The sequence below is a fragment of the Neodiprion lecontei genome, chromosome 5 (assembly GCF_021901455.1).
Source record: "Neodiprion lecontei isolate iyNeoLeco1 chromosome 5, iyNeoLeco1.1, whole genome shotgun sequence".
In the NCBI taxonomy this organism is placed as follows: Eukaryota; Metazoa; Arthropoda; class Insecta; order Hymenoptera; family Diprionidae; genus Neodiprion; species Neodiprion lecontei.
The window spans coordinates 5,830,388-5,856,459 of NC_060264.1; the positions used below are offsets into that span (position 1 = coordinate 5,830,388).

Consider the following 26,072-nt stretch of genomic DNA (forward strand, 5'->3'; position numbering starts at 1 on the left):
AAAAAATAAAATAAAATAAAAACAGATCGTCTCGAGCGACGAAATATCACTCCGGTAGTTTTTTCAGGAACGTCAAACCAATACCGTGTTCGCTAGGTTGTGAAATTTTATGCGTACGTGTTCGTACACACGTACACGTATATACGTATAACCATCCACAAATTTTTCCTAAACATGACAGAGCGGTCCTCCATTTATTCTACTTTAGCGATGGCGAAAAGCGCACCTAATTCATCGGGCATCCTTTCCGAGAATAAGAGCGATGAGTTACAAACTTGCGGATCCTGCAGGACCAGCTCCATTTTCACCCACCTGAATAAATCTCTATCTTTTATAGACAATAAGCTGATCGATGAGTCTAACAATCAGGTGTTTCACGTAAACATATAATATAATACGTTACGAGCAGAATAAGGTTGTGAAAAAAATTTCCATGCACCGAGTTAGTTGAGATTCTTTGGATTTTCTTTCTTTCTTTTTATTTTTTTATTTATTTATTTAGCTATTTTTTTTTTTTTTTTTTTTTTTTACGCTCTACACGTATTTTCATTTTGATTCAACCGCGGTGAATGATAACTGACCAAATTTCGTTTCCGAATCGGACAATATACCTATAACGATGCAGAATCCTTGATAGTTTTGTCAAATCAAAAATTATCGCACAAGGCTTGCGGCTGAACTTGTATTTTCAAAAAAATTACGCGCAATTCACTCAATCCTCGGGCCAATATTCAAATTTGCTAAACTTTCTCACGGTTTTATTGTTATTGTTGTTGTTATTATTATTATTATTCCATGCAAGGTATGGCTATAGGCCATCTCCGTAAATTCGCGCAATAATTATGGTCATTTTGTCAGGTCAGTTCGACGATTTGCAACCTACGGAAACCCGCTACAATAATAGATATTTATTAGAAGCATGCTTGCGTGTATGTATTGTATGTATTGTAAGTATTGTACAGTTGAATAGGTGAAGCTGTTTTAGACGGAGGCCTGCAATCCGGGCGTAATATCGACGCGCATAATATTTCATCGATAATTCACGTTCCAGAAATTGCGGCACATATATCGCTATTCGATCGAGTGCGTGCGACATATTATCTGCAATTTATCGCGGCTTTGCCTCACCAATTCGCCAAATTAAACACTGTATACGGTATAATGTTACATGATATTCGTGCACTTACCTCAGCTGTGTAAATTTGTTTATTCACTGTCTTATTTTTAAAAAAATCCAGTCTGTGAAAATTATGTCTTTCTCAAAAAGTTCAGGCCTTAAACGAGATTCTTACACTTGAAATCAATGGCGGAATTCGTTTCAAAAATATTTCTCTACCTTGGGCTCGTGGCTCTATTTATTTTTCGACATATTAAGGACTCTGCAGATATAAAATATCTCCGTGTATGTCAGGGTCTCGGTGTTATTGAATTTTTCGCAGGCATGAACGATGCACGGAATATTCTTGAAAAGGCAACTCGTACACACGATCCTGCCATTTATTTTTACTGCAAGTGTCTGAAAATTTCTGGTTTCTATCGTATCTGTGTCAACTTAAACTCGGATTTTACATATATATATAATAACGTGCAATAAAGTCTGTCTAGTGTCGCCAAGAAATAATGTTCCGGTAATATTCGTGAAACGACTCGGAACAAATATAATAGAATAAAAAAAGAAACAAGCTTTCAGACATTTTAAAAGTTCTCTTTACTCGAGGTGGAAATGCGGCACGATAAAATTCATATGGAAAATTTGTAGGTAAGAATTTTCTATGTATAAATCCGACGTGCGGCATAACTTAGGAATCCACCGTAGGCAGAGTCTTGCATCGATCTTTAGGGTATAAGGAGAGCAATTCCGCACTGTCATGTACATACGTATAGCGAAAGTTCCCTGCGAGTGAAGTTACACTTAATTCCTGCATCTATTGTCAGAACTCCAGAATTCTCTCCAAGGTTTCCTTCCTTTCGGTACAACACACACATATAGATATACATATACATATGTATATACGTACATATCTGTATATTATGTAATATACAAAGTTGGGCACAATACAATCCGTTTTTGGATCGTTGGAATACCTGCTATATTGTAATATGTCCATCTCGGTATGCGAGCAATTCAGAAAGAAAAAAAGGAATAAAAGAATAATTGGAACGCGTGATCGTATGATTTATTATTTTTGCGAATAAAGGGTTTCTGATGATTCTTCACGATTTTACCAAGTCATCGTTTAGCAAATTTTGAATTATGAATTAGATACAAAATTTTAAGCGTTGAGCGTAAAAAATCACCGCCGTTAATCGCAAGCATCTTTTAAACACCTGTTTTTATGTTTTTAGAGGAAAAAGTAAGTTATCGTAATCACCGCGAATATGGAAAGTTGAGTTTTCACTAGATCTCCGCTTTTCGAAGTTTCGAGAATTACCTTCAATCACTTTCAGATGGACGACTGTGTGTCTGGGTGCGTATGTCTGTACCTACTTAAGTACGTGATAAATTTTTTGTTCGACAATATCTCGAAAATGAGTTACCGGATTTCAATGGTTTTGGTTTCAAACGACGCGGCTTTTCCAAACTTAGAACTGATTAGATTTTGGCTTTGATCGGTTTGGTACTTTTTCAATTGTTTGAATAACAAAATTCCAATAAATCAAGTAACAATGATGACATTTTGAGAATGGGTGAATGTATTCGAATGAAAATTGGCATTGTGAGATTTATGGGTTGCTGATCACAAATCTAAGGTCAGATTTGCGAAATTTAAATTTGGCGTATTCAATAAACGGAAAAAAAAAACTAAAAACATTTGGATTTTGATGAAAATTGGTACTCGTCGGTTTGTTGGGTGGCTGATCACGAATCTGAAGTCAATTGCGAAATCCAAAATAGCGATCCAATATGGTGGAAACAAATATAAAAATATTCCGATTTCGGTAGAAATTGGTAAGTGGAGGTTTTTTGGGCTATCAATAACGATTCCAAGATCAGACTTCCAAAATTTGTAATGTTGGACCCATTACAGTGGATCAAAATCTGAAAAAAAATCGTCATATCTTCATGTAATACGATATCCGAGGCCTTTAGAATCGTTAATCACGAATCTGAATTTGTAATCCGAACTTCGAATCGGATATTATTCATCTTTTTTTGTCTCTATAAACTTGGAACCTGCAGTGCGAGAACGGGAAATTCGAGGGCTGGCTTGTGGCCAGTTTAAAGCCGCTAGTTTTGTTCCAAATATGCTCGTTATTGTAATTTTTTTGTAATATTTTTGAGTACCTTTTTTACTCAATGCGTACCTGCCAATATGATTGCTTCGCTACGATGGGAATATCGATTGGGCTAATTTTAATTTCCTGCTCACACTCGCGTGCTCATTTCAAATGCGTGGATCACAGAAATCCAAAGCTGCTGAATAATTTTTTGCTGAATATATGTTTTTGCCGATAAATTTCGTCGCATCAGAGGGAATAGAAGAATGAAGAGAGAAAAAGAATAGAAAAGAAAGGAAAAGAAACATCGCATCGCATTGATTTTTTGGAAGCGATATATTATACATGCGAATTCCGTCGTCGGGCTCGTGTTACATTCACGTGTAAAGGTGCAAAGGAAACTATTGTGTCGCTGGGCTTTTTGAGGCTGTACGAAAGGTTGACTAGTGTTGAATATCTGAATAAAACATTGTTGACACCGACAAATGGATGGGCTTAAAAAGCTCTTGTTTTCCAAGTTTAACGACCTTAAACCTCAACCTTGGACTTTACAGATCTTCGCCAAAATTATCTCGACACTGTCTGATTCCCGTATTTATCCGCTTTTTAACTCGTCGTCAGTTGGTATATTTTTTTGCCTCGGGATATTTGCGGATAGTGAGAAAATAGCAAAGTGATTGAATTTTTAGATAATCCAAGCGAAGATGGTGGACAAAAAAGAAACAATGTTTTTCACCCGAGTATAAAATCTATCGTAATTGCAAACTTTTGTCGCCAATTTTTTATACTTACATGCATCTGAATGATTTAAATTCGGTTCCATAATTCCAGAATTTATCGTGGAAATACTATTTCTATCAATATTCCAAAATCTCTGAGCAAATAGTTTACGGTTGAAGATACAAATTTGGGATTTCAGAAAAGGATGAAACAATTTCGGCAACAGCGGAAAACAAAATATTTTCTCGGCTGAGAAAAATTTTATTTGTTATAGTAACTAGAAAAATTTAGTAAAACAGGTATCGTTAAGAAACTGTTCGAATATTGTTGGAGTTACGAAAAACAAGGTAAACGTAACCATTTTGCACTATTCTCGATCCTTTTTCGGTAATTGCAACGCAAAATCAGATTGCTCGGTTTACTCTACCTTTTTAGTTAAACAAGGCTTTAACGTCAATTTATCGTTGCACGAGCATTAAATTTTCGCAACAGTTGCAAGAAAATCTAGCAAGAGTGATCGTAATGAGAAAGAATAGCAACGGATACCAGACTTTCCGGTAACGGCTAGAAAACTAATTTTCATTTTCTACCTAGAACTATATTTTTCGATTGTGGTAAAAAATGAAAATAGTTAAAGACTGAGCGGTAAACAAAACCAAACTAAAAATTTTTCTCATTGTGTAAATATTTTTAAGTAAACAGTTTTCCACTGTTATACACCAAAAATCTCGGTCTGTGGCTGCCTCTAACCACGAAAAAATGAGTTATGTATACATTTATTTTGTACCCACCCTTGTTGTACGTACAAGTACGTCGTGCACATATACATACCTATATATACATATATATATAAGTATAAACCTACCATCCTACATCGTCTATTGTTTCGGGCGCAATAAAAAATGAATAAAAAATTCACAAATTTTCCTTCTTCTCTTTCATTACATGTACATAATTGTTCATGCAGCGATAAAGGCAGGCTTGTTGAGAAAAAACAAAGATAATACAGCGGCGGTATTAATTTCTCCGTGAAAAGTGAAAAGCCTGCCTCCAAACTTCTATTCATGCTTTTTTTCTTTAATATATATATATATATATACATGAACACAGGTATATATAAACACAGAAAATTATATGCGGGTTGTCATACGCAAAAAAAAAAAAAATCAAAAAGAAAATGATAATCGTCTGAGCGATAATTTGTCAGGTGTTTCTTTTTCTACGTTTTTTCTACAGTTTATTATGTACATTGTACTTACCTACAGAGAATAAAAAATTTTCATTCAGATTTTCTACGAAAGAAGAGAGAGAGAGAGAAAACGGTGGATTAAAACAGCGATTATCGCAGCTCCGAGAATATAATATGTTAAGTATATCTGAATTTTCCATATCCCGCATTGTCGCAAAAATTCAAAGCATTTCTCGCAGGGACGAATCTAGATCCTAAATATATGGAGAGTTTTTCCATTTGCACGTATCTAACGCCGCCGGAGTAAAAAAGTATTTCACCTCATACAAATTTTAGTACCTTCGTATTTGATGTGAAATTCTTACGGGAGTAAAGTATGTAAAATTTCTTGTTGCTATTTTCCGTGGCAATAGAACGCGAAAATTGTGAATCGACGATATTTTCCGTGCGAAAAACTGTTTGGGACAAAACTTCCTCAATTTCGCAGATTTTTTCATGCCGCGAAAGCGCGTATCTGTATAGATACATAGAAGAATATTAAGTGTTACCAGCTATGTAAATTTCAAGAGGAACAAACTGTCGCGAATACGGCTGCGGACGTTGGTGAAAATTTCCGGCAAGTATTATATTTGCAACAGTTCCCAGCTGCGTGCGACTCGTGATTTGAATTTTTACATCCTCGCCTTTCTTTTCGCGGTTTCGCGTCCCCTTTTCTCCAGTTTCCTTTCGCTTTCATTTTTGATAGCCGGCGTTTTACCGTCGTAAGTTTTGAATTCGGAACGACGACTCCGCATCGTATTATGCGTACTCTACGATATTATTTCGTACATTTTGAACACGCGTCGACCGACTTTTGTCACCCAATTAACCCTAATTAGACTCGATTTGCTCTTTCACTTAGTTGAATGATGATTCTGCCCTAGTGTAAAAGAAAATGATAATAAAGAAAACAAAGAGAAATGGACGTTGAATCTTGGACGGCGGAACGAAGACTTGTACGTATATAACGTATGTATTATACACGTACGTACGCCTTGAATATTGAGACATAAAAGATATGAAAGGAGCTTTTGAAATATTCGTCGTTGCCTCTTAGCACAAGCGCCTGCCTCCCACGTACGTCCATATATATGTATATACACACACACACACGACATGCGATATGTATTAGAACATATCGCAACGGCATTCGAGAGGCCTGGATTAAATTTTTTTCTCTCATTCCTTCCCTCTTAACACACAGCTGCCTTCAGGAATTTCATTAGTAGGTACACAGTGCTGCGCTAGATACGACATTATACGCTTATAATGTAATATGCAAAGTGCTATATTTTAATATGAAATACATGTCAGTGTAGCATTGAAGCAGGGAGAATTTTTTTCGCATATTTTCATCGGACGATCCTTTTTTCAATTCTCCTTTCATCTCTGCGGATATGTACAACCTACGATACATACGCCTATATATATATATATATATATAACCTTTGAACCGCAAACGTTTCGCGTTCTGTTTCGATCGCATATCGCAGTCCGACCCTCGCAACATTTTGGAAGCTCGAAACGTTTATACGTATACATATATGTGTGTGTGTGTGTATGATGGAAAATTGAAAAGATACCGAGCTTCGGCGAATAATTTACGAGCCGTCACTATCTGTACGCGCACGTATCGCGCTTTTCAATTCACCAAAACCGTAAACGCGATAACGTGGTCGTCACAATTGCGATTCACACTGTCTATATACACGAGCTTGTATGAATGAAAAAAAAAAAGAAAAAAGCAACACACATTTCTTGCCCGTTATGAAAAATTGCTATGAAGAGAAAGACTGAATGAAAGAAAAAAGTGAACCAGTTTTGTCGAACTTTTTGGGTAGTATTAATTATGTCTCAATTACGGTAAAATTATTTTTTCGAGGTGCGGGTTCATTCGTCGAAATTCGATGTCCGACTTCCGATAAAAACCGGGAATTGATAAGTCTGAAGTAATTTTACAGCCAATTTTTTCCCCACTAAGGAACCTCGGTTTCGTTAAAACCTCGAGCGCAACGAGCAATTTATATTCAGGGCAAACAACCGGCTGAGCACATGTATAGAGGGGAATGAAAATAAAAATAAAATAAAAGTAAAGCAGGAACTACTTTCTCAAGCGCAGCCGCGTTTCCACTTAGGATGGCTATTTCTTCTCGTAATTAGGTTCAAATGAATTTAAGGCCACGTCGTTATTTCCGCCCACGTGTCTCTCCGGCAGACCGACCTCCCCGAATCCAACGTCAATCCCTCGGTTGAACTGCGCGACGAAATTTCATTTACCCTCGTCGTAGACAACGCTCTCAAATGCCAAGTTTTCGCATAACACGATTTACTACCAATATTATATATAGCCGTTTGTGTGGTCGCGTGTGTCTGTGTGCGATTCTAATCACTGTCCGTAGCCGTGAACCAATGACTTGCCTCCGCGGAATCGGAGATGAGAATTATCGAGGCTTAAACGGCGATCGAACTCCGTATACAATAATAAAAACACGATTGATTGATTGGTGAAGGGTTGATTTCTTTGCTTCAAGTTTCGCCACCAAATAATTCGGAATTAGGCGCTTTCGGAACTTTTCAAATTCGAAATTTCAACCTCACCCGGTTTCGGTCAAAGATTTTTAATCCGTCGATCATTGCTTTCGGTAATATTACAAATAATTTTATATTTGAAAGAAATAAACAATAATTAAAATAGATGACACTGCACCAACGACCGACTTATTTTTCATATCGCGGATTATTCTTCCGGTATTCGTGTATCGACTTGTCTTCTGCATCGACGATTCAACTCTCCGACCAAAGTTTTTTTCGTATCTCACTGTCTTCGTGGCTTCAACAGGGTGTAGATAGATCGCCTCGCGACGACGGAGTTTAGAAACTATTTTTTCAATCCTTTCTCGATAAGCTCTACCTACCGCAACAGCTTACGAAGAGCTTTGAATCCTCCTGTTAAAACACCGTCCCAAATTCTGTTTTCATTTAATTTCGAGAGAAAGATGCTCTTTTGCCGATGGATTCGAAAAGCCGATATTTTCTCACCCCGTACATTTCCAGATTTCCTCTTATGCAAAACGCTCCGTTTTCCGATTTCCTCTCCCTGCGAAAAAAAACATCGCAGAATAAATTTCTCGCCGAGGCATGTAACCTTCGTAACGTAACTTTACGAAACCTACGACACGTGTGTATCGATACGTATAACGTGGATTTGGAGGACTTGAATGAAAGCCTTTGACACACAGTAGGCGCAATAGATCAACCAGGTGTGCATGTATAGGATCGGTGTAACGCGGGGAGAATTTTGCGAGCGTCAATTTATCAACGTCGCAGGATCACTGAAGTAGCAAATTTGTTTCGATTTCACGTGAAATTGAATATCCTCGAGTCATCTCAAGGAACGAGGATGCTTCATGCCTCGAGGTAGGTAATCTTATTACGGAACGACAGCCTGTAATCTGCGTTCAAAAAACAAATTGATATGATGAGAAAAATTCCCAGGCCATACATTATGCACGTATCGAATATTTACCATCGAATAGTTGAGGAATTATTAATATGTAAATTATACAACAGACGAAAATTTGTACCGTCTTATTTCACGAAGCAAAGAATTCGATCGTGTAATTAAATTTGCAATTCTCGATTTATGTTATCAACCGTGTTTTGATTACGTTTTAAACTTGTTTCATGTTTTTTTTTTTATTCATTCCTACAGCCATACGGAAATTGAATATCGAATGCAACTGTTTTTATACGTAGAATTAATCGGATTGATGGAAAACGATTTGGTACAAATTGACTTGTATAATTATCAGGTAAAATAACGTCTGGTTCTCTATATGCGGTAGTTTATTCCAAATCCTAGTAATTATGACGCAGTAATCGCAATAAATAATACAATTTTTGGAAATAATTAACACGGATTAAAATTCGCCTCGTAATGTTCGAAATTTTTAACGATTCCTGTAATTTGTTCCCAAGATTGTGGAAAGTACGAAAACGCTTGGTAATCATTGAGGATAATATTTTCGCTCACGTCCAATCACCCGTCTCACAGATTTAGGGATTAGAATCCTTATTCTTTTCAGACTTCGCAGAAAAATGACAATGTTTTTGGAGACAATAGTTTCCGTTACTTACGGTAAAATCCAATCGATTTCTCAAAACTTGTATCTTTGAAACAATTAGATTGAAGCTTCTAATTCGGATGAGACAAAGCAACTCTCTACGTCTCTCACAATTTAATTACAAGTGTGTATATTTCCTGTAATTCTAACGACTTGTGAAAGTTGAAAAACAACAGAATTTAAGGGTCAGTTTAAGAACTAAAAAACTTGCATTTCAAGCACGTTTAGGAGAAAATAAAGGAAAAGAAATTGTCGATCGCTTCGGAAAATTCCACGAAAGTTGCGTGTAATAATAGACTTTAAATTAAACGGTGAAAACGTGTCTGAACAGTCGATCTAAAAATTTCGCACAAGGCAGGATACAATGCGAAGGACAAAAGAAATCGGCGTACAATGAACGCAATACACAATGTTGAAATATCCTATCGGAAATTGGTATATAAGCATGGGTTATATGGGTAGAGGTACGTTCTGTATACGTATAATATAACTATATCCGTGCATGAATATGTATGTGTGTGTAAAATTTGGAGCAAATCGCGTTTTGCCGTTAATTAAGCGGTAGAGATTGCAGTGCCTTCGGATCAGTTTACGGTGGAAATCACTGATCGCTCGAACAATAAACTTCCTGTGGCTATCGTAGGAAAACCTCGACGCTGTGGAATCGGTTATATATCTATACGTATCTGTAGGTATGTACATACAATGTATATATGTATATATATACATTTCCGAAGCAAAACTGACGACTCGACTGTATTACGTAGTCACGTACACACATGCAGGCTGAACGATGGCGCAGAATCTCGATATTCTGGAATACCTGTAATACGAATCTCCGCAGTCGGTTATTCCGGCCAGATTCACGTCAGCCGTCGCTGTTTGATTTTGGTCAAAATTAACTCGACTCAATTTCTGACTGCAGGCAGAACCGTCGGTTTCCGGTCACATTCAGCCAGCTCTAGATGTGCAGAAATTCAAAGTGGTTTTAATAACTTCTTGGCATGCGATGGGAGAAATTGTTGAAGGCTTGTGTGATACACCCTCGATTTATCCGTCTCGAATTTGTTTCGTATATTGCCAGAATTACTTTATGCACGTTCTGAAGGGAGAGTGGGAAAAACAAAAACAGAAACAAGCGGCTTGAAACTCGCCATGAGCCGACCCTCGAACTTCCAGTTCTGACGTATCGTATTACATGAAGATATGATGATTTTTTTTATCATTAACCACTGTAATTGATCCACCATTAAAAATTTTTGAAGTCTGATCTTGGGTTCGTTATCGGTGACCCAAAAAATCTCCGCCCACCAATTTCTATCGAAATCGGAATATTTTTATATTTTTTTTCCGCCATATTGATTCGTCGTTTTGGATTTCGCTATCTGACTTCAGATTCGTGATCAGCCACCCAAAAAAACGACGAGTAGTAATTTTCATCAAAATCCAAATGTTTTTTGTTTTTTTTCCGTTTATTGAATACGCCAAATTTAAATTTCGCAAATCTGACCTTAGATTTGGGATCAGCAACCCAAAAATCTCACAATGCCAATTTTCATTCGAATACATTCACCCATTCTCAAAATGTCATCATTGTTACTTGATTTATTGGAATTTTGTTATTGAAATAATTGAAACAGTACCAAACCGATCAAAGCCAAAATCTAATCAGTTCTAAGTTTGGAAAAAGCCTCGTCGTTTGAAACCAAAACCATTGAAATCCGGTAACTCATTTTCGAGATATCGTCGAACAAAAAATTTATCACGTACTTAAGTAGGTACAGGTATACGCACCCAGACACACAGTCGTCCATCTAAAAGTGATTGAAGGTAATTCTCGAAACTTCGAAAAGCGGAGATCTAGTGAAAACTCAACTTTTCATTTTCGCGATGATTACAATAACTTGCTTATTTCTCTGAAAACAGAGAAACGTAAAGTTAAAAATAAAAACGAGGAAAATCATTTCTTTGACTTGATTTTCCACGAGAGTCCCGCTGAAAATTTAACCCCACCCCCGCCTCACCCCCGCCTCCCCAACTCGGGAAACATTCTCTCTCCTTTTAAAAAATATCACAGGATAGGCGTCGAATCCACCCTCATGTTGCCAAGCTCATCAAACCCGAGCTGCGACGACGTCGGCAACGAAGATTGATCATCCGCTGTTAGAGAGTTCGGAGCTTGGCTATAACGGAGGAAACGTGACGTTTGCTCTCTTTTACGTGGCTTGTTTCACTCCCGAAAACGAGAGGCTACTTCAGCAAAGCCGAAGCTGCAAGGAGAGGGGAAAAAAGAAGGATGGCTGAGAATGGGATCATGCAGGATCAAAGGAGTCCAAGGATATGAGAGCAGCGGAGGGATGGAAAGGGTGGAAATACCAGCTGCTGGATATAATCGTGGAGAATTTCTTTCAAACCCTTTTTTTTTGCCACTACTTAAGTCGCAATCTTTTTTCAATTCCAAATTGTAGTCTCTCCAATTTCTCTCTCACGTCCGTCGTCACCCCCAATAATAATAGCTCTCCATAAACGGTCCCTTCTCCCCTCATCTGTCCTCGATAATAATTTTTCGTCATAAAGTGCCCGTTCCAATTCCATTCAAATCTTCACCGACTTTTACTCGTTGAATGAAAATCAATTGCCTGTGTAACCGATTTTTTTTTTCCTGATATTCTCTTTCTCGAGCTTCGTCGATTCTCTGTATTATATAAAATCAAATACAGAGACAATTAACAATTTGTAAAAAATTAATTTATATCAATTTTGAAAATCGACAGCTTGGATAAATTAAACGATTTTCGAGTAACCGATAATCGTGACGATATTATGAAGTATGTTATAAATTGATTCTGGCTTGAAACTTCCGAAGCTTTCGTTATTTGGAATTTGTAAATTGACACGGCGGGAAAATATGTCAGGTATAAGTCTTTGTCGAGTATACCGAATAAGAATGAAGAGGGTGAATTATTAACCGACTTATTATTACACCCTTTATTGCGACGGTTATTGTTTCCCTCGGGTTTAAAGGACCGTTTTTGTTCGGAGGTTTCGGTTTATTCCCACATGTATTCTTTTTGTTTGGGTTTTAGCGATGCTTTATGGGATGGATTGTAAAGTTTTCGCCACAACCTTCCGGCGCTCCAGTGTTTCGTCCTTGCAGTAGCCACTTTTCATTATTCAATATCCTTTAATGGTTTACCCTGGAGAAAAAAAGAGGGGGTAAAATAAAAAAAAAATAAAAAAATAAAGAAAAGAAAATGAGACACGGGATACGCTACATCGGCTTCGATTCAATCTCACTTGATACGCCGGCCCAAAATAAGTGATAAATCACGCGCCTGTCAGACGTCTTACTTGTATATAGATAATAGATTTGTCGATTACTACGATGCGGTGTATTATATTTCATGGTAATACACCGTCTGGGATACTCAAACACGCCGGCTCTTTGGACGATATATTATGTTCGGTAAATATATCATGAATACAAAAATGTATCCGTGCGTTCCGTGCGATTCATCGTCTTTGTAATGCAGGGGAAGAAATTTGTTTTTGCCATGTGAAAAAAAATTGAGAGATCGAACATTTCACGCGGTATGAAATACTAAGGTTTTTCTCGGGTACGAAGACATTTTATAAAACGAATTTATGCCAGGCAATATCTTTCAGTATTTTATCGTTTACTTATTGTCAGTGAAAAATTCAAATCCTGCTTGAAAATATCTGTCGCGCGTTTTGCTGCTTAGTAGAAAATTTACTTTAGAATTACTGAATAAAATCGTTTGCAATACTTTTCGACAAAATTGACCACCAAATTTTAATCCCCGGTTGGAGTTTGTGAAAAATATTTGCGTAAATTGAACGTTGCTTCGTAAATTTTAAACCGAATTTTTCGAAAAAGCTCTAAACGTGCAAAAACAATGTTTTGTAACTGTACTCGAATTCTGAGTAAGATAAATTAGGGTTAATATGTTTTTACGATTGCACCAATTTTTGGAAGTAACGCTAAAACTTTTACTCTCATTCTCCGGTGCGCGATAAATGAAAGGTGCTAAAGTCCGCCCAAAATTCTGTCTGCCGATTGGAGAAATTGTTGAAAACAATTGTTGTTTGAGAAGTTTCCAGTCATTGTATAACTTCGTGATATTTTTCTTCGCTTAAAAAAGCTCTCTTGAAATGGTGCAGAGATCAAGGCAAAGTGAAAAACAAATTTACCAAAGCAAAGTACGCGTAAGGTAGTAGCAGCAACAGTATAAATTCTGTCGTGGATTCAGATAACGTAGTAGGTATAGAGAAGAACGCATATACTGCAGAGATAAAGTAAAAGGTGAAAGAAAAACGTGGCCGAAGAAGTAAGCGGGGTAAATCCTCTGCTGAAACGAAGACGCGGCCTTTAAGCTTTTCCCGCGGATTTCTACCCACCTTTCTCTTATCAAACAACTCCTCGATTAATCGGTATATACGCTTGTAAATTTATTTTATTATTCGTTAATCTGATTAGAGAAGTGTTAAATATGTATAAATAATGTTAAAAATGTCACGCGGATTTCTATTCAGCCTGAATATTTGAGTCAGTGAGATCTTTGGCATGAAATTACACTAAAAAAATGTGTCAAATTGCGATGAAAAAACACAAAACAAGAGCAAAGTTCGCAACGGCGTCAAACTTTAGTAAGCTGCAAATTGCATTATTTTTTACCATCCGAGTATATTGCGTGCCTAGAAAATGTTGTTTGAAACTTCTTTCTCTGGTCAACTTTCACCTTATTTACTCTAGACTCCAGAGTATGGGAAAATTGAAGTGCAGTAGAGATCCCCGATTATCCGATCGCCTCGATATATTGGCGCCAAAGTTTCTTTAGGGAGGAGAAAAAGGAAGAAAAAGAATAAGAAAAGGGCAAAAAGAGCAAGGGCGAAAAACTTGCCGCTCAATTCAATATAACAAACACCTACAACGGGAACGCGGCGACTGCAAGCTAAGCTTTTTAGGTATGGAAAGTTTCCAAGCGTTTGTGCAAGCGGTTTAGCAGCAAGGCTTTGGTAGATCGAAACCAGAAAAGCTCGCTTCTTTCTTATCTCCCCTTCTGCTTTCTTTGCGTTTGGTATACCCATCAAGTTCTTTTGTCCGGGTCAAATACGCCGGTCGAATGTAATGCGGAAGATGAAGAAGAAGAAGAAGAAGAAGAAGAAGAAGATGGGGAAGGGAGCAGGATAGAGACGGAGAACTAAAAAGGTTAAGCAACCCGATAAGCTTTGCGGTTTGGACTATACCTCACATAACAAATTCATACGATCAGCGACGAGTATAGAGATAAGATAGTGAAATTCGATTGGAAACACTTTGCTAAATGCTATGGGATTCTCCAAGGATTCTCTCAAACGGGGAAAACAGGATAAATATACATATATAAACATTTTGGTGTATTTCTTTCCCCTTTATTCACGTTTTTCAATCAACTAATGAATCTCGCGATGTAATTTATACTTCTCTTTTCACATACCATTTTCTCTTTTTCCCTTTTGTAAGATATATCGTATAGAATATCGGCAAGAAATTAAGGAAACTGAAACAGGAACGATGAAAATAGCGTTGAAAAAAGCGAAGCCTCGTCGACGTTTGTTACGCGTAATAGTTGCACAAATTTTCCTGGTCGAAAACTAGATATGCAAATAATATGTAAAATCGGCGAAAACTCGAAAGAGGCTTTAACGAGATCTCAAAGAACATTGTCCGGTCATTCACACCGATGATGCTGCAGCGGCAGGTGATTTATTCAGTTTACATCTGCCGCTGCTGTAGGGTGGAAAAATTTGTTTTATCATCCGCGAAATTAGCGATGATGCATCTGTTGCTGGTTTTGAGAATCGCAGAGGGAAAAAAAATGTACGATTTTTTACTTCGCAATTGCATATCGTATGAGTGATGAATAGGAAAAAAAAACGGAAATTGTTTGGAGTTGCGCGATTTTTTTATTTCATTGCCGCCGGAAAAGGAAAATTTTCTCTCACCCATGTTTGTGTAATTTGGGCTTATTTCAGCTCTGTCGAATCTTGAATTTCTTCGCCGCTTCTTTCTTCGCGAAATTAGAGACTTTCGCGTTTTACAATTATCGCCGAGCACGTTCACCCTTTGAATCACACATTATTATGCTGAGTCAACTATTATAACAGGATATTAATCTGTGGTTTTTGAGGTCGCCGATTACGAATCTGAAATGAGAGTTAAAAAATTCAAGATGTCGGATTCAGTACGGAGGACGAAAATTTAAAATTTGATCAAATACGGTTAAGAAACTATGCAGTGGTTTTCGGGGTCACTGATTGAATTGGCCATATTGAATTTTTAAAATATGATTTCAGATTCGTAATCAGCGATCGCAAAAACTTGTAATTTATGCAAAACATGTATATGTGTAGAGAGATAACTTTCTCGGAAATGAATTATTTCTTCAATTTTCACCATTTTTTTTTCAGTCAATTTGTTTCTGACAATAATAATTCAAATTATATCTCAATAATCACTCTCGGGTATTGGGAACTTATTACTATACTATCAGAAATAGTAAAAAAACCGCAAAGAAATATGTTGAAAAGTTTCCTAAATATACAAAAAAATGTATGTAAAATAGGTGGTAAGAATATTTACCACTGTGATTCAAAGTATTAAAAACTCATCCGGAATTTGTAGACAGCACGAATTTAATTCAATAGAATATTAGTAACGCTGTAAGTGAAAGTCATTACCTATCATTGTCGTTACGCCAAATGATTATAATAACGATTCATATACTTCGAGAATACGAAATAATTAATCTATGACGAATCCCTTAATAATACGTACCGAATACAGGTGTACAATTCGGGTTGATTTGTCAATGAAAATTGAATATGGCAGTCTATTTATCGAAGTACAGCTCACCGCGAAGTCCGGGGGATGATTCAAGCTCGTTTCCAAGGTCGTTTCCATGCCGCTTACGAGGGTGCGAGAAATGGGTGGGAGTGCCTATTCGGGGAGAATGTGAAGGTTTCACGTAATACATAAACTTACACATGTGTATGGGCATTTATTTTCACGTGCTTACAGGCAAAAAGTCACCGGAGCGATGATCAGTTCACTGCGGAAACCGTCGTTGTGGAATTTAAAAAAAATAGTCGACCGATATTCGTGTGACTGAATTACGTGAAATTTCTAATGCCGGGCCACATTTGAAATAATGATGTTTCTACAATGATGCAATAATTTAAAAAGATAATTGTGATTGAGAAAACTATAATTTAATGGACAAAACTAATGATTGAACTTTGAAAATAAGCTTGAAACATGAAACGCTGAGAAATAATTTACAAAAATGAGACATTGGAGTAAAGCTTCGTGAAGATTTTAGTAGCACCAGATAATTCATTAATACGATTAAAAGTAAGGGAGAAGAAAATCAGGATTCGAAGCTACGATTTTAAAGTTCTCTCACAGTTTACGGTGCGGATTTGGGATTTCCCGAGCAGAGGTAAATCAAATGAAACGAATCCCTCCGACTATCCTGCATCTATTTCATTTAATCGTAGGTGAAATCTAAATCTCTGTCATCCCGAGGTAGCTTGATGGGATCAAGTTGAGGCAAACACAAGAGCGACGCGTACCAATTGAATCAAAGGCGATTATCTATCCCTCGACAAAATGTTTAAGCTCAATTGAGATCTTGATAGAAGTCACGGATCGAGGAATTCGGTTAATCCGATCTACTTCGGTTCTCGATCGAATTAAACTGCCGTTATTTTCATGTCCAATTTTTATATCTTATCTCAATCCGTTACAGAAAAGATCAAAAAGCGATACGACGCCCTCGGTCATCCCGTGGTCATGGTCAGGCTAGAGAAGGATAGAAGAGGACTCGGCATTTCTCTCGCTGGGCACAAGGATCGCAATCGAATGGCGGTATTCGTGTGCGGACTGAACCCCAAGGGAGTCGCTCACAAAACCGGAGGATTACTCATCGGTGACGAAATCCTCGAGGTTTGTCGGAATTGTTTCAATAGAAATCGACGAAGCTTTTTAAAGTTAACATACTTACTACGAAAGCTGCAGTAGTAAATTGCGATATTTGTTAAATTTGAAACCCGCGTTACTTATCGATATATGTAAATTTTATTTTCTCTAGGATAATAGAAAAGAACTGTTTCAATTTTCGACGCAATCTTGACCAAACTACCTTTCTTATTTTACTGTATTATTTATTTATCTTCATTTTGAACATGTAGATGCACATCACCTAACCGAGACGGACTAACAACGCCTGTTGTTCATTTTTCCAGGTCAACGGCACCGTTCTCCAAGGAAGATGTCATCTCAATGCGTCAGCAATGATCAAAGGAATGGCTGGCCCGACTTTCAAGGTCATTGTTCTCCGGTAAGAGAGATGGATTTTTTCCATTCAGTTCTTTCTCCTCGTTTTTTTCTCACAGCTCCTAGAAATACTCCAATATGAAAAATAGCCACGTAGCTTTTCGAAATTCTCAGGTTACCTTATACCTGCATTACTCGTTGAATAATTTTGAAAATTGGTTATGTATGCATATGTATAAATGAGAGTCGATCAAACGACGGATAATCATGCTACGTCACGGGAATTGGATGGATACCTAATTGATTGCGGTTAATTAATTAACGGTATCCGACAACCAGTTGTAATATTCTCGTTTCTCGACTTCCTCGCAACAAAATCGTTCACCTTCAATCGGTGTTATTCGCTCGATAGAACGGCGTGTAATTAATAAGTTCTGAATGTTCAACGTCTTCATATAAATTTTAAATTATTGGAAATAAATTGCGGGTGCGGGGTTAATTCGGTCTCTGTTACATAATTTTTTAGAGCGTCGCGCCTGGGGGACGCAACCCGCTCGACACGCACGTACGCGCAGAAACCAATTTTCGCAGAAACTTGTCCGCTTCTCTTTTTATGCCTTTTTTTTTGATCTGCTGTTTTTTTCTTTCTCTTTCTCTATATTTTTTCCACTCTCGTCGCGTCGGTCCTCCAGTGTAATTTAGAAAAATTCGATTAACGCCCAAAACGAACAGGTAACTGATGAGAACAAAGAAATATCGCGACAGTAGATACGGAGGTTCGTGGTCAGGCGCGTAACCGTCCCGTCGGTAAAACAGAACACAACTTTTCGTGAATTTGTTATTTTCTTTTCGTTTCTTCGCTCTATCGAAGCAATTACCCGTCAACGTTGATCACGTCGTATGATATTGAAATTTTTTACAGTCAGGTACGTACTTTGTTGTATGAAAGAGGTGAACAATTTTGTCCGTGAAATTTTTTGCGAAACTTACTGTACTAGAAAAAAAGCTGTATTGCATATTAAATTATCAATTCAGACCCCGTCGTGCTCTCCTCTAGATTTATCCACCTTGCAAAAAATGGTAGGGAAGAAATAAATCAACAAATAAAAATTGATAATAACGATAACAATGTAACGACGCCGTCAAACCTTTAACATTTATCAGCTGCTGTACAACGAAAATAACGCTAATTTGATAAAAAAATTGTTTCTACAGAGCATTTCTCGCCGTTATGTATATGCATGCAGCGCCTGCATGTTAGCATATCATCAAACGTTCGCGAAAAGCAGGGGTTTGTTATTTGTTTGTTTATTTATTTTTTTTGTTTTGTTCCTGCCGCGTTGGACAGAATAATTATGTTATTATTTTCGAAACGGTCGTTTGTCTTTAAACGAATTAAAATACGAAAGCCAAATATACGAGTAGACATACACGATATAAATACCTATTACCTATGCGATGTATCGACGTCTATATTACATATACTTAACGTCGGTTATTAAATAGGATGTACTTCATTGAACAAAGAAGAGACTCGGCGAGACTTCGTGATCGTTGACATCATGTAATATAATTGTACCGCAATTAGTTTCCGCGTCTTTACACCTTGTGCGTTATATACCTCATTATACCTTTTCACATGACCAATAATTATGCCTCCACGTCAATGGCGCAGTTTAGTTAATCAGAAAAAAAATGTTTTGCTTTCGATACGCGGTGCGTAAAGTTTAATTAGTTGAGTATCTAAGAATGATTGTTGTGAAAATCTGTAACTGCCAAGGTTATAAGTATAAATTGAATTTCTCTGCTTTCGATACATATATGTTTGCATAAATATATTACATAGATCTGTGACGTCACGCAATGCCTCTTTTTAACTTGTCGTATCTATTGAAAATGATGAAAGGATAAATATGCCCGTACTATTTTTCACCGAATTAATGAGATGTGATGTGAAAAAAATTTCACGAAACTTCCCCGTTAGTCCCTTGCATTTGCATTTTGCAAAATAGCGAACCTCTTTATTATTTGCATACCCGACAATGATTGTCAAATCGTGATCAACCTACGCAAGTTCCTCCTTCGACATTAATTGAGGACGTTGACAGCGGCAGGGAAATTATGCGGATCGATCCCTTTTACGTTTTTCTTTACAGTTCGAACCGTCATTAAATTTGTCACGGTCAATTGTTGTTGTGGCAGGAGTAGCGTATTATTATACAAACCGAAATAACAACACGTTGTATGCAAATTTTTTTCACGGAATCTCGGTGTGCCGGAAGAAAATTAAGGAAAATAATCTCGATATTTTTTAATACGACGAAGAGTAAAATTCTTTAAAAAAATATATATATACATATATACACACATATTGACATTTCCTCGCGTATTTGTATCAAACTATTTGAAAATTGAAATTGAACTATTCATAACAACAAGCGTTATATAATAATGTAGTTTATTCTTCTATGCTCCTGTTTTTCTTTCACATCCCGGTGTTCGTGGAATCGCGTAACCAGAGGTAATTGGTAGTAAAAAAAGGAAAGAAAGAAAAAATTGTATTGAAAAATTACAAGACCAATAATTAATTAACGTGGTGACAGATGCGCGAAGCTCGCTGTATAATAGTGTTGTGAAATCGAACACAGATGCATATGTGTGTGCGTGCGTGTGTGTACACCTGTATCCAAAAGGGGGGATGGAGGAAAAATATGAAGATATTTTAAGGTGCGTTCACAGTGGGGAACATAATGCGCGTGCGCTCAATCCACGTGCGGATCAGTTGCGTTGACGCTTTTCTTTGCCAGTAAACAGAACCTCGGCAGGTTGCGAACGCCGACGCGTGTGTAACACGGTGCGCAAAGAACAGGCCGATAATCGTAACGAATTATAATTACGAACCGATCGCGAATAAATGTAGAATTTTAGTAAACGTGGCGAACCTGGATACAATAATAAAGTGTGACGAATGGGGTGGTAGAGAAAATCGTTTTGTTATTCGTTGTTTAAAAAACAATTCGTGTAATGAGATGATCGAAGTTGAAAACGCTCTGTTAACCGCATAAATTTACCGTATACGGTAAGATAACAAGTGTCTCTGCGTTATAAGAAAAGTTTTGTGAAAAGTTTGAATCGTTGAATATGGCCCGGAGGAAAACGTAGATGAGAAAGAAAAGAGAAAAATATGATTTACGAATGTTTGAAACTCTGGAAAGTGAAAAAAAGTGAATAAATCAATTACCTAATTTTTCAAGCTTCAATTTCAAAGTCGAAGGAACAGAACAGAACGCAGTTTCAACAGGAGTGATGCGCGGAAATTAATCCGGGATTTTAAACAATTTACGTACAATTCGATAATAATTTATAAATGCCTTGACTGGCTTTTCGTTGTTCGAATCGTATAGGAAATTGTTAATTATAATTTCCGAGGAACAAGCTAGGGGGATAAAAGTACTAGCGAAAAATTACTGTAAGAGCGAAACATTAGCAACGTTTTATTCTTCATCGGCTCGATTTGCAACGAGAGCTGCAAAGTGAAGGTGTGACCTACTCTTTTTGTTGTACCGCAGTAGCTGTGTAACACCAGTCTCAACAATGCGGTCTGTAAAAAGTGAAGAGCGAACAATTTGAGAAACTGAGTGCAGCTAGGCGATAAGAAAATCCCTCGTGGCTGAATAATTATTTGAATTATTTTATCACCCGATGCATTTTCGAGATCCGCGTACTGTTTAGAAGCGCCTCGAACAGAGCGGCGACTGGTGCGACTGGGAAACGAAGTCTAATTGAACCAGCGGTAGTTAAAACGCGAGGCGGAAATCCGGCGGAATTATAATCGCCCGTGCAGAAGCTCGAGGAACCTGCAGAGGCTGTGATATTAAAAAGTCATGCCGGGAAATGCGGTTTGCCGCAAGCTCCGCGCCTCCGGATCCACCGACATTCATTTCTTCAACCGGCGACGATTTTATCCCCTGCATCAGTGCCGCGTCACTCGAATTCACTGTGCGAATAGACCTAATTGTCAATAAACAGGCAAAGATCCAGGGTGGTTCCGATGCTGCGCGTCGTAATGGGCTGGTTCGACGAAGCGTGAAGATCATCGGTCATCGGTAGCTTCGAACAAGGGCGTAACTCTACGTGATGCATCGAATTTAATGATAAAATGCAGCTCAACTGTGCGCGGTTTAAATTCAACCTTCCGGAATGCTTTAGTTTCGCGTACGTTAAAGCTGCGATTAATTATCGCCGTATTGTACCATATAATATCCTTTCTCATCCCTAATGAGATTCCGGCCAACGTACGTTGGTATCGATTCATTGTTATATACATTTACGACTTCCTCCAGTCGCAATTCATACGCAACAGCTCAGTTCGATCCCATTTCCGCTGATGAAGAAGAAGTCCCCATCTTTATCATTCTTTCTTATTTTCTCTAATTCCGTTTGTCGAGTTTTCTTTTTTCTTGTTTTTTTTTTTTTTTTTTATTTTTTCTTCATTTCCTACCGATCATATCCTGTAATAATCTGCTCCGCCATATACGAAGCAATCGCATGAAAACGAGGTGCCGGTTATTTATCTTTTTTTTACCTCCTCTCCGTCTCTCTCTCTCTCTCTCTCTCTCTCTCTCTCTCTTTTTTTCTCACCCCTCCTTCTCTGCTTCCAATTACTTAGTTGGACATGTTTACGCGAGGTGATTATTATCATCGTCGAACACGTGTATATAGGCGTAATACGGTTCTCGTATATGTGGCGAAAAGTATCATTGCAGATTGGATATTATATACCCTGGTATAATTAACTCAGGAATAATTGTGTACAAGTACCTCTCTTGAATCCTATAACGCCGCAAAGCTTTTACAAGTACCTACACAACGAATCGATCTTTCTGACAAATTTTTTCACGTACGTATCTTTTCATCAACTCCCCGCAATATATTGTACGTGATACATAACGCCTAACAATTTTTATTTTTGCCTTGCAGGTACGGATACTTTTATCAGATTTCACTCTTTATCCTTTACGACACAATGTACGATCTATGAAAGTAATTTTATGAAAATTCTTTTCACCGTTCGTTCATTCTTCGTTGTGACGCGTACCTGCTATGCTGTTAAAAAATCCATAACTTGATATAAAAATAAAATTAATCCTGATTCTAATCAATGTTACAGGAGATCGTCTGCGGTGAACGACCTCGCAGTTAAACCGATCGTTCAATTTCCTCCAACCCTCGACGAAGACGTAAGTGAAATACACCTCCTCAATTTTCTTTCTGACCTTGTTTAAACGACTCTCGCTGTTTTCTCTCATTCATTCGCTTTACCGCAACCTAATCATCAGGTATACGCGAAACAAAAACGAACCGAAAGCAATCAAAAACTGTTAAGACAATTATCACCAGGATCAAATTCGCCGCTCTAATCTTATCACTTATTGATCAAGCTGCTTCCAGCGATGTACAACAATGATAAAAAGAGTAAAATAGTGAGAGAGAGAGAGAGAGAGAGAGAGAGATAGAGTAAGATTATTATATTTGTACGTAATTTTTCACAAATATTTCACGAACAGTGAAATATGAGCCGATAACGAGTCAATCAATTTGGATGTCGTAAAATGGAACGATATATTTCTTTTTCTCGATTTATTATAAATACAAAAAAATAATATTCCCTTTTTCACGAACACGATTATTATTCGTCGATCTTATTTTTGAATAAAACTGCTAGTATTGTACAACGCAACAATTGAATTAGATTATTTACAATGCGTAAACGGAGGCATAATTTGCACATTAATTTTTTTGGATGCATTTTTTCGCCGCCTCGTTTATCCCCTCTCTAATTTTATTTCTATTCAACGCCATATGTATAATGTGTGTACAATTCGGCACGCAACTCGCCACTGAACAATAATTGCGATACCGTGTAAACTTAATTGCTATTCGCGTTTGTATATAACGCGATGACTATAAGTAAATAGATATGTACATAAAGTGGTATCGAATTGTGTAATCGAGTCTCTTTCACGCTCGTTCAATTCTCGTATTCTATTACATACGATTCACATGAATATCCATTGTTCTATACGTATATGAATATTAATTAAGGGTGCAGGCTTAATATGTTTAACATACAAAAACACAGGAATTTAGTTTCCTTCGTATATATATATATACGTGTATATACATATTATAACTAGATTCAATACAATCTTACTTAAATGCTGCGAAATTAAATTCCGACCGTTTGCTCAGCTGCTAATTCTTATAATATTAATTCTCACTGACAGTATTTGTTATAGCTAAATAGAATATAACCAATGTGTTGATAATTGGTGCGTTATTTTTATACAACTTTGCGCATCAACCTTGCCGACAAGATTTTTTGATTTTCACTAATCAATTCACCAATTTCGCCAGTTTATCGGCAAAACGATATTATTATTTATCGCGACACGTCATCCCTGATTTAAGTATACTTATATATATTCGAATCCAAAACATCAGGGGATAAGTGAAAAGAAAAAGCGACGTATGTTATACTCAAAATTTATCTTTGAAACTCTGAATCCATTCGTATCTTCATATGACAAGGAGTCCAGATTGTCGATTTAAAGTTTTCAAATCAAAGCTCTGTGCGTAGGCGGTAGAATCGATGCAGTTTACAGAGAAGAAGTACCGAAAAATATATGTAGTTCTAGATCAATTTAATGCTTCTGCAACGACAAATTGACGTTAAAGCCTTGTTTAACCAAAAAAGTAGAGTAAAACTCGCAACTGATTTTGCGTTGCAGTTACCAAAAAAGGATCGAGAATAGCGCAAAATGGTTACGCGTACTTCGTTTTTCGTAATCCCAACAATATTCAAACGGTATTTTTAACGAAACCTGTTTTACCGAATTTTTCTAGTTACTATAAGAAATGAAACTTTTCTCACGAATGTAACGCTGCTACGTGACGTGTAAAGTTTACAATACCGATGCTGGATTCAAATGCGTCGTATAACAAATAGCTTGTACACTATTTACGTGAAACCATACAGAAGACAAAACAACGAACAAATAAAGTTTTTTTTTTTTTTTTCTTTTCTTCAAACACAAAAACAAAATATAAGAAGGTCCAAACGATCCGAGTTTAACAACTAATCATAAGAGATTTATACTCTCGATACGGACACCTATATATGTTTGCTCCGTTACCCGGATTGTGTGCACGGCGGACAAAGTTTCTGAGCGCTGTTTGCTCAACGATAACCTATTTGAACGTGGCAGCGCCGGGTTGTGTCGTTCAATAAATCTATATACATACATACATGCACGGTACATGGAGGAACACACTCGGTGTGCATCACTTACATCATGCCATCGTGTTACACGGATGCAAATGGCACTTACCAAGCGGACGACGGAGACCTGGTGATAATGGCCTTATACAGGGCTGGTCGGTTATCATGTCATCCACTTCGCCGATCACCGAGAGAAATTTCTAGCCGTGGTCTTATCACGCGGTCCTTAATTATTTACGTTTTATTTACCATAACCGAACAATGCGATTTTGGGGTACGGAGTCGATGTAAGAAATTTTTTTCTAGCTACGTAGCCGGAAAGTATCTGGTATAGTGTTGCTACACTTTTGAATATAGATGCTAATACTGTAGTTTCTTGCAATTGTCGCGGTAATGCAACTATGAATTGAATTGACTGAAAAGATTTCGCCTGCTGAAGAAACAGACTTGTAACGTTGTAATAAGCAGAAAATTTCGTGTTGACAACTATGAAATTTTTATGTTTTTGTAAAGTCGCGATATTTGAAGCGCTATTTGTAACGATAATCATTGTACTAGAATTTTTTTTCATTATCTGTAAGAAATGAAATTCTTTTATTAAGATTTTCAGTTTCTGTAACATACAAAGTTTGGCTATATAATCGATACAAAAAAAAAGTTAATAACACCCAGGAACGCGTCATTATATCATGCAAATTTATCATACTCATTTACAGCCGAATGAACTTGTCTTTTCGTGAGAAAACTTTCGGACGTCTTACGTTTCTTGTTTTTCCCCTCATCACCTTTACGATCGCTGAGAGGATGGATCGAAAAGTGGATTAAACCGACTTGGTATACATCCGTTATTCGCCAAGAAAATCGCTTTTAGCTGTCTTTCATTTAGCGGTACACATAATACGCAATTCGGTCTTATCGCGAAGCTTCGAGAGCTTCGTCGACCAATTAAGACCTGAATTGACTGAATAAAAATTTCGCCTAACTCACTGCTAATTTCACACATAATTTCTTGTTACTAAAATACGTAAAATTTCTTTGTCAAATTGAAATAACGGTCTGAGAACAAATTCAAGTTCTACGAAACTCTCGTTTATCGACATACATGTTGTACTTTTTTTCATTCCTCGTGCAATTACAGTTAATATTAAAATCAGCCTGTCT

At 37.2% G+C, this 26,072-nt stretch overlaps 1 protein-coding gene across 7 annotated transcripts in view; it reads left to right on the forward strand.

The window, feature by feature from the left end:
• Positions 1 to 26,072, forward strand: part of LOC107217340 — a 166,356-nt gene that overhangs the window by 132,852 nt on the left and 7,432 nt on the right. For all 7 annotated transcript variants that reach the window (XM_046741888.1, XM_046741890.1, XM_015654838.2 and 4 more), the window contains 3 exons: positions 17,103 to 17,299; positions 17,599 to 17,693; positions 22,800 to 22,869. In XM_046741888.1, the coding sequence (XP_046597844.1) occupies positions 17,103 to 17,299; positions 17,599 to 17,693; positions 22,800 to 22,869 (362 nt within the window). The remainder of the gene's footprint in view (positions 1 to 17,102; positions 17,300 to 17,598; positions 17,694 to 22,799; positions 22,870 to 26,072) is intronic.